The 9,763-nt window shown below is 35.4% G+C and overlaps 1 protein-coding gene and 1 long non-coding RNA gene across 2 annotated transcripts; both read left to right on the plus strand.

Annotated features, from left to right (window-relative positions):
• Window positions 1-1,809: 1,809 nt before the first annotated feature.
• LOC121860504 (phytanoyl-CoA dioxygenase, peroxisomal-like) lies at window positions 1,810-8,271 on the plus strand (the record flags this gene model as incomplete). The annotated part of the gene is given in 4 exon segments (XM_042357666.1): window positions 1,810-1,936; window positions 3,024-3,158; window positions 4,969-5,109; window positions 7,297-8,271. Coding segments are annotated over 4 exon segments (457 nt in total), but the record flags the coding sequence as incomplete, so codon positions are not given.
• Window positions 8,272-8,515: 244 nt separating this feature from the next.
• Window positions 8,516-9,487, plus strand: LOC121860505. Its single transcript, XR_006087885.1, has 2 exons — window positions 8,516-9,095; window positions 9,229-9,487. It is a non-coding gene; the product is annotated as an uncharacterized LOC121860505 (long non-coding RNA).
• The last annotated feature ends 276 nt before the right edge of the window (window positions 9,488-9,763 follow it).

The following is a 9,763-nucleotide window of genomic DNA, read 5'->3' on the forward strand; positions in this document are numbered from 1 at the left end:
GATGATTATTTCAGTACTCGCTAATTATTGGTTTCAGGTACGGTTGGTGCTGTTATGTTCTAATGGATGGGTTTAATTACTGGAAATTAGTCCCACCAAATTTCGTGTCTGAGTGATAATCATTTTTGGGTGGAAAACGATATGTAATCTCTACGCTTTTTTCCAGGGTCAAGACAACCGAGACATTTTGTCTAAAATCACAGTATAGGTACCTGAGCATGTCGAAATCCGTCCTATCATCGACAGTTCGATTGCTGAATAATTAGTGGTCGTGAACGATGCTTGAATATTTAATTAAATTTTTCATAATGCTTATTTCAGGACTCAACTATTGGTTTCTCAGGCATTTGGTTGGTGCTTATGTTCTAAATGGATGTACTTAATTACTGAAATTAATCCCACCAAATTTCAAGTATGAGAAAATTATATTTGCGGGAAAACGACAGGTCCCCTTCCGGGCTGGCTTATTCCAGGGTCGAGACATTAAAACTCGGAGTATATGTATCTCATTCAAAATCAAAGTATGGGCACTGGAGCATGAACCGTCCCATCATCGGCAGTTCGATTGCTGAATAATTAGGTGGTCGAATGATGCTTGAACATTTTAATGAATTTTTTCACAATGCTTATTTCAGTAATTTCAATTATTGGTTTCTCATATTTGGTTGGTGCTGTTATAATTTTCTGGATGTACTTAATTACTGAAATTAATCCCACCAAATTTCACGCCTGAGAGAAAATCATAGAGTTTAGGGGAAAGATAAGGGAAAGTAATTTCTTTACGCTGCTTTTTCCCAGGGTCAAGACAAAATCCCTATATACGCGATTTTGTTCAAAATCACAGTATAGGTACTCCGGAGCATTCCGAGTCCGGGTCCCATCATCGAAGAAGTCTAATTGCTGAATAATTAGTGGTCGAATCTATGCTTGAATATTTAATGAAATTTTTCTCGGCGCTTATTTCAGTACTCTGCCAATTATTGGTTTTCAGGTATTTGGTTGGTGCTGTTATGTTCTAATGGATGTACTTAATTACTGAAATTAGTCCCACCCAAATTTCATGCCTGAGTGATAATCATATTTGGGGTGGAAATGCATATAGACCCTTACGCTGCTTTTTTCCAGGTCGAGAGAAAAACGCTGTATATACATTTTGTCTAAAATCACAGTATAGGTAATTCTATACGTCGAGTCCGGTCCGCGACGATAGTTCGATTAAGCTGAATAATTAGGTGGCCTAATGATGTTGGAATATTTTAATGAAATTTTCTACAATGCTTATTATTTCAGTACCACAATTATTGGTTTCTCAGGTATTTAGTTGGTGCTGTTATGTTCTAATAGACGCATTTAATTACTTAAATGCTAGTCCTACCAAATTCTCTTATGTCTGAGTGATAATCATATTGATATATATATATATATATATATATATATATATATATATATATATATATATATATATATATATATATATATATATATATATATATATATATATATATATATATATATATATATATATATATATATATATATTTTATTATTTATATATTTATATATATATATATATATATATATATATATATATATATATATATATTTATATAAATCATCGTGATAAGATAAATCTTGATAAAAATCACCGGAAAATGGAAAAGCATACCTTTAGTCTTTATTCAGACATCTTCAGACCTCTGAAGATGTCTATATATATATATATATATATATATATATATATATATATATATATATATATATATATATATATATATAAGCCTATGCTCATGAGAAGGATGGTGGTTGCAGGCCAGCCAACAGAATTGTTTGTGCATGGACAGCTATGGAGAAAATCAACAGAGATAATGGTTGTCTCTTTGTTATCCGTGGGTCACATAAAGGAGTTCTGGAACAGCATGACTATCCTGACTGGGAGGTAAGAAGCTGATTTTGAGGATTTTCTCTTTTTATCTCTGATATGAATAATAGTTGCTTTAATACAAAATAGATGACCTAGCTTAAAAGAAAAGTTATAAGAACTTTCTTCTTTTATCACTATTTATTCACAATGTCAGACCTATGTACAGTATTTCAAAAAAGTATCTGCCAGGAAGGATCCGATGTCTTCCGAAATACTACATTTGGTAACCTAATATCATATTAAATGTGCCGAAATAAATACACATTGCATTGGGTTTTTTAAACTACCGGTGTATACCAAATTAAATGCATGTCCCAATATCTATCATCAGTGGTCTCAATGTTTCACACCGAGTCTGGACAGGTACATTTTTGAGATACATGGGGTCCCTGACGTACAAATGTCTGACTTACGAACGCCTGCCTCTAGGAACGGGGTTAAATTTGAAATTTACAGTATTTTATTTACCTGATGACTTATTTTTTACATTCATTTACTGTATTTTATCATTCTATTTCTTTGTTTTAAATTAGCTGATTTTAGTTGTATATGAGGACTTAGGCTATGATATAGTGGGATTTTAAACATTGTTCTGTAAGTACAGTAGGTACATAGCATGTGTTCTGACATACGTACAAATTCGACTTCGGAACATCCTCAGGAACGGAACCCATTCGTAACCTGGGGACCCTCTGTACTTCACAATATTTCATTTTGAACTCGGACTATTACAGGTTTTGTAAGGGATTCCATTCTGCAGAGAGCAGGGTTCTGAAGGTGTATTGACCCAAGACCTGTTTTGTGGCCTGTGTGGATTGAGGAGAAATATGAACAGTGGTACAGAAGTGTACTCAAAGCTGTTAGCACTGACAACTGGCTCAATTTTTGTACAGGGACTGAAGTAGAGCTGAGAGAGATATTGTCTTTATTTTTAGAAAGGGACAGAAATAAGACATACCACATTAGGCAAGACTAAAAGTTTAGACTGCAGTGACTTTTAATTGCACATGTTGAAAAGGGGTCAATAATTTGTCATTCTTCAGTTAATTTTGAAAGTACATTATTTTGATGTCAACTTGCTCCCACTACACTCTCATTTCAGAATGGTGTGAATAAGATGTATCATGGTGTTAGAGGCTATGATGGTGTACCCAAGACAATGCTGAGTATGGAAAAGGGTGACACTGTTTTCTTTCACCCCATCCTTTTACATGGATCAGGAGCTAATCGTACCCAGGTATTGAAAACCCAGTTATTTGTAGTGGTTGAGGATTTTTTTTTTTTTTTTCTGGGGCATAGAAGCACTCCACCCTAAAGATCTCTGGTTCACATCCAGGCCACCCCCAGATGCCCTAGCTGTGAATGATCAACTTTGCAGTCAGGGAAGGGAGTGCAACTCCAACTATACTGCCTCCTTGAGTATTGGAAGTTTATCCTCTAACTACCCCCCAATCAGTCTAACATCAATAGTAAGCAAATTACTGGAAGCAATCATTTCAAACTCTATACGAAATCACCTGTAGAAGCACCGATTGATCAATGATTCCCAGCATGGCTTCACAAGCGGACGTTCTTGTCTAACTAATCTATTAACATTCTTTTCATCAGTTTTCGAATCGGTGGACAAGGGGCACAATTATGATGTGGTATATCTCGACTTTAGCAAAGCCTTCGACAGAGTCCCTCACGAAAGACTAATTAGAAAGGTAGAAGCACATGGCATCAAAGGTAACATCCTTAAACGGATTAGGGCGTGGTTACGGGACAGGAAACAGCGAGTGAGCATTAACAGCATTAAGTCCCATTGGAGCAACGTCACAAGTGGAGTTCCCCAAGGCTCAGTACTTGGACCATTATTATTTATTATACAGTATACATAAACGACATAGATATCGGCATAGACAGCAACATAAGTAAATTTGCTGATGACACTAAAATAGGACGTGTTATTAAATCTGACGAGGACTCCGCAAAACTACAAGACGATCTAAACAAATTTTCCGAATGGTCTGAGAAATGGCAGATGAAATTCAACGTGAACAAATGTAAAGTACTCAGTATAGGAGATGTAAACAGGGAAACCAGATACCAGATGAACAACGATGCCATAGAGAAATCCGACTGCGAGAGAGATTTAGCAGTAATGATAAGTAGGAGCCTTAAGCCAAGTAAACAATGTGTTTTTGCTCATAACAAGGCTAATAAAGAACTTGGGTTCATACAAAGGAGTGTTAGTTACAAGACTAGCGAGGTCATCCTAAAACTGTATCTTGCGCTTGTGAGACCACACCTTGATTACACAGTTCAGTTCTGGTCACCGTATTACAGGATGGATGTAGAATCATTGGAAAGAATTCAGAGGAGAATGACAAGACTAATCCCGGGCATTAGGAACCTTGAGTATAGAGACAGGTTAAAGCATCTTAATTTGCACTCCCTCGAGAGACGTAGAGCGAGGGGCGACCTGGTAGAGGTGTATAAGTGGAAGTCCGGGCTAAACAAAGGGGACATTACAAAGGTACTCAAACTATCCAACCAGGAGCGAACTCGTAACAATGGTTTTAAATTAGACAAATTTAGATTTAGGCGTGAAATAGGTAAACACTGGTTTGGAAACAGAGTAGTGGATGAATGGAACAAATTACCAAATATCATCATTAACTCGAATACGCTGAATAGCTTCAAACATAGGTTGGATGCTTATATGAGCAATAGGGGTTGGGCGTAAACGGGACTGCCCAGTATGGGCCAATAGGCCCGCTGCAGTTTCCTCCATTCTTATGTTCTTATGTATTTAGTATGCTAAATTTGCACTGACACTAATGGGCCATCAGGATTATGGGATCCACTTTGTCTTTTTCATAAACTGAACCTCATAGGCTTAGTGACCAGCTTTTCTTAGATGTTCTAATGAGTGTGGCTAAGGACTTTTGGAACCAGTGGTTGAAAATTAAATTTTTTTTATTTTTTTATTACACACTTGACTTCTTTATAAATAAAATTTTGATATACTGTACATACTGTACTCTAAGCCCTTTTCTTTTCAGTATTACCGCAAGGCAATATCCTGTCATTTTGCAAGTTCAGAATGTGATTACATTGATGTGAAAGGTACAACCCAAGAGAACATTGCCAAGGAAGTTGAAGAAATAGCTGTAACGAAAGGTATCGAGGGCCTTAATTTCAAGGTAAAATATTATACAGTACAAGTTTTAATTTAGATTGTAAGGGAAGGTTGTGTGTTAATGATCTAACATAAAGTTTTTTGCAACGATTTATGCTAATTGTTGTATAGCTCCGGGGATATTAAGTGTTTCTTAACACTGATTCACCCAGTAAGAGTATAAGGGGGAGAGAGTGAAGAAAAAAGCTGGAAAAAAGAGAGGGAACTGACAGAGGCATAATAAAAGGAATTAGGAAAGGGCTTGAGATAGGGAAAAGGGAAGAGAAAGGGAGGGTGGGTAGAGGAGAGACTAAAGAACGTATGGGAGCTTGTGAGAAAGAATATGGGGAAGTATGGTTGTGTACATACAGATATATAGTTACCAGTAATAGATGTATGGACCAATGGTTCGGGGGCTATGTAGACCCATAAACACTGAAAATATTACATTTCGAAATATCTGTATATTCAAAGTAATTTTTGGTATTTTAGAGCTGACTGACTATAGGATTCACAAAAAATGGGATTTCATGATCAGTCATCCCTATACTGTATAATGCATGTGAGTGTTTATCATTCATTAAAAGGATATATTTTGTTTATATAACTCAGTATGAGTGGGATCATACAGTACATTTTCAAAGTACAGGTAGTTCTCCTATAACGCGATAATTGTGTTCATGTAAAATATCGTGTTATAGAAAATCGCGTAATAGAAATAACAGGGCTTATGGAGAAAATAGGGTTAGGTGCAGATTACTCGAAATCGAAAAAATTTAGTAGTTAGCCTAATACAAAGGATAGCACAGTCTAAATAAATGTTACATTCATATCTAATAATGAAATCATACAGTAAATGTAACACTTTAGTTGATGGGGGAGAAGGGTGATTTTGAGGTTGATAAAATCGAGCTTCTCTTCAAGTGTTATATCCTTTCTTTTACGATCATCACCGGGAATTCTATCACCAGAACGCTTCTCGTTGATATTCTTTACTATATTCACAGTTAATACAGTGGGGTATGCTATAACGAACGAAACTCCTACAACGAACATTATTTAATTTTTTTTTGTTTTTTTCTAATTTATTGTTTTTTTATTACAAATATTAATGATATTCTTTATTTCAGGGGTTTAGATGCATATTTATGCACTTTTTTACAATTTTTACAATTTTATATTATATTTTTCAGTGTTAAGTGGTTGTATTTGGGGGCCTGGAACGGATTAATCCTATAACGAACGAATGCTATAACAAACAAGGTTCTAGAACCAATTAGATTCGTTATAGCATACCCCACTGTACCACAAAATTGGAGAAATAGTAAGCAAAAATCGCGTTATAGCAAACAAGCGTTCACGTTATACAAATATCGTTCCTAATTCATAAATCGCGTTATCAAAACACGCGTTATAGCAGAACTCACTGTATCCAAATCATACAAGGAAGGTAACTTCACTTCCTGCTATGTAAACTTAAAAGTTTCCAGGTAACTACTGCATTAGTTTCTGTCTAGAAAGAAAATCCCATTGTAGTTTCAATTATTTTTATACACAATTTTACATACAAGTGGTAGTGCTGTGTTTAGTTTAATGATGATTGGGGATTAACCAGTGATAAGCAGTGTATTGTGCGAATGAATACTGTTTATTACAATTCTTAGGTTCAGTTATTTTTCAGATTTCCTAGATAATGTTTTATGAATAATACATAACTCTTTCCAAACTTAAGATCATATAAATTACATAATACTTTTCAATGTTTGAAGCACTAATGGAGTGTGTGGACTGTTTGGTGATAAAGTTTTAAGCTTTGAAATTGTCATCTTATAGCCCAACTGTCCATTTAAACAAATTCAGTGATCTTCTATAACTTCTTCAGAAATGGAAATTGATAGTAACATTAGGTTTAATTTATTAAAAATGCTTGATGGAATGTCACATGATTTCATAGTGGAACACCATCAGCAAACAGTCAACATGTAATGTCAAAGTTTCACAGACTGTAAAATAGGACAAAATTTATTTGAAATAATAGTAAGTTCAAGAAGTTTGGAATCTATTGAATAGAAGAATTATGGCCTCTAATAATTTATACCAATCAAATATTTTACAGTAAAATTACAAAATTTTGCTGTTTATTTTTGGTTACTCGTAATACCATATTATGTGAATAAAAGCCTGATAAATCACTCTTAACATTTCTTTACAGGACATCTGGAAGTTCCGCAGCCGTTTAGTTCGTGGTGTGGAAATCAACTTGTAATGAATGACCTATTGTGTGATTGTCTGTCAAGTGGATATATCTCCTGTACTGACATAAATTCATAGTTTACTTTATACATCAGAGTTGCTCATTAATGTGTATGGGGAACCCCAGCTAATACCTAAGCTGGTCTAAATCATATCATGGGTGGACATCACTTTGACCTAACTTGGTGGACCTCACCACAACTCTGGCTGGCTCACTTTATCATGAGCCGGTCTTACGTTAATGCATATTAATAAGTTGTAAAAGGGGATGTTGTTATCACGAAATTGTTATTGTGTTGCATATTAACCAGTGAATCTACTATACAGTACAGTTGCCAGCAAAAGTTCTCCCACAGCCGTGTAGAAAGTTGTTGGAGAACTTTTGCCGGCAACTGTACATACCGGTGTGCATATTGATAATACATTGCATATATACGTACTGCGTATATACTGTATACGTACTGTACATACATATATTGATAATGCATTGCATATATACATATGGATAATACAGGATACTTTTATACATATACGTTTTGTACGTATGTATATTGATAATCAGTTGCATACCAGGTGTATACTTTTATATATTGGTACTGTACTTTTTTTTTTAATTCCGGGATTAGCCCACTTGGTCACAGGTCACTGACCCACGTCCGGGCTTGGGGGGCAAAAAGTAATAAAAATAATAATTGTTAATAAAAGAATAATAATAATAATAACAATGTAATAATAATAATAAAGAACCATAAAGAAATACAAAATGGGAATAAAAGATCAAAAGTGAGAAACAATATATGTATGATGTTTTGTCAATAGTAAGAGAAACAATTGACCTGCAATTACGTATATTGATAAAATACATTGCATATATACTTCTGTATATAGGTACTGTACTGTATATTGCTAATATGTTGCATATATTTGAAGAATTCCACGATTTTCATTGTCCTTTAAGTGTTAATTGCCATTCAATATAGGAAAATTTAAAAAAAAATTTCAAATATTTTCAAAAAATGTCAAAAAAAAATTCCAAAAACTTTGTTTAAATTTTGGAGAAGTTCCGAACATTTTTGTTTAAATTTTGGAAATTTCCGAAATTTTTTGGAAAATTTCTGGATTTTTTGGGAAATTTCGGAAAAATTTGGAAATTTTTTGGACATTTTTTAGAACATTTCGGAAAATTTTGGGAAAGTTTCTGAATTTTTTGGGAAAATTTCTGAAATTTTTTGAAGACAATCCGTTGATGAAGGCATCCCGTACTAACTCTTAACGATATTCTTTGGCTGTGACAGCTTTTAGATTAAAATCTTTGCTGAGTCTGCAAGTCGCGAAGAAATTTATCCAGCATTTGAGAAGGACGCTGACGTCTTGTGGAGAGCTGATGTCTGGCGAATATCTCATTTTTCTTTTTCAAACTCCGTTGCATCACCAAAGTATTCATACACAGTAGCAGACACATATTTTGTCAAACATTTTAGTTTGTCAGGCGCTCTGTCTTCACGCTCATCAATAAAATTTTCAAAAGTTTTACGCCAATGCTTGTATTCTTTCTCAGCAGCTGGGGAATTTGGATCAACATCAAGCTTGTCGGGGCAGAGTATACGTTCCATGTTGCTAGTAGAATATGAGTTGAATTAACTATCATATGATATCAAACACCTTCAGTAATCAAGGCTTTATTCAACTCATAAATTCATATACATCTGCAACAGAACAAAGAAAAACCCAATTAGAACGAGAACATTTAAAGTAAAGGTAAACACACACAAAATTTATTCCATAATATGACAAGGATAAAAGTGAAAAAAGATATATATGCCTAATACTTGCGAACACTTGTCAACAGTGTGCAACAGAGAGCTTGTTCATGCCTAGTATGTGCCAACAGCATTAGTGGTGTTGTATTGGCTCCTCTCCCCAACAACTCCCAACTGAGCTCCAGCCGCGCGCCTACCAGTCAATCAGCGTACAGCCAGCTACGCCGAGAGACTAGATCTATGCAATGGACGTAGGGGTACGATCACCGACCTAGTCTTGACCTTCAACCTCCAGCACAGGATCAGAGCGTTTCACACCTTACGCTTAAGCTGCTGTGATTGGCCCTCTCGCTACGCTCACCCCGAATCCTGATCCTCGTAAATTGTATAAATACGGCCATGCCTGGCCAGGGGGACCATTCTACACTCGGCTACTGGACCAGCAACATCTCTCACAGCTCCTCACCACCCAGCTTCCTCAGAAACCTCCTCGCCCTACAGGACCTCTGAGCAAGTTTTTCCTCACCTAGTCACTCCTAAGCACTGCGCTGTACAACAATATATATACAGAAAGCGCATTGTGAGTTTCTATTCTACCTCATTCCTGAGTGTGAGATATCTTCATGTACGTACGTTTGTGTGCCCATACTAAGAGAATTGACAACT

This window comes from Homarus americanus, unplaced genomic scaffold, assembly GCF_018991925.1.
Source record: "Homarus americanus isolate GMGI-L3 unplaced genomic scaffold, GMGI_Hamer_2.0 scaffold56325, whole genome shotgun sequence".
NCBI lineage: Eukaryota > Metazoa > Arthropoda > Malacostraca > Decapoda > Nephropidae > Homarus > Homarus americanus.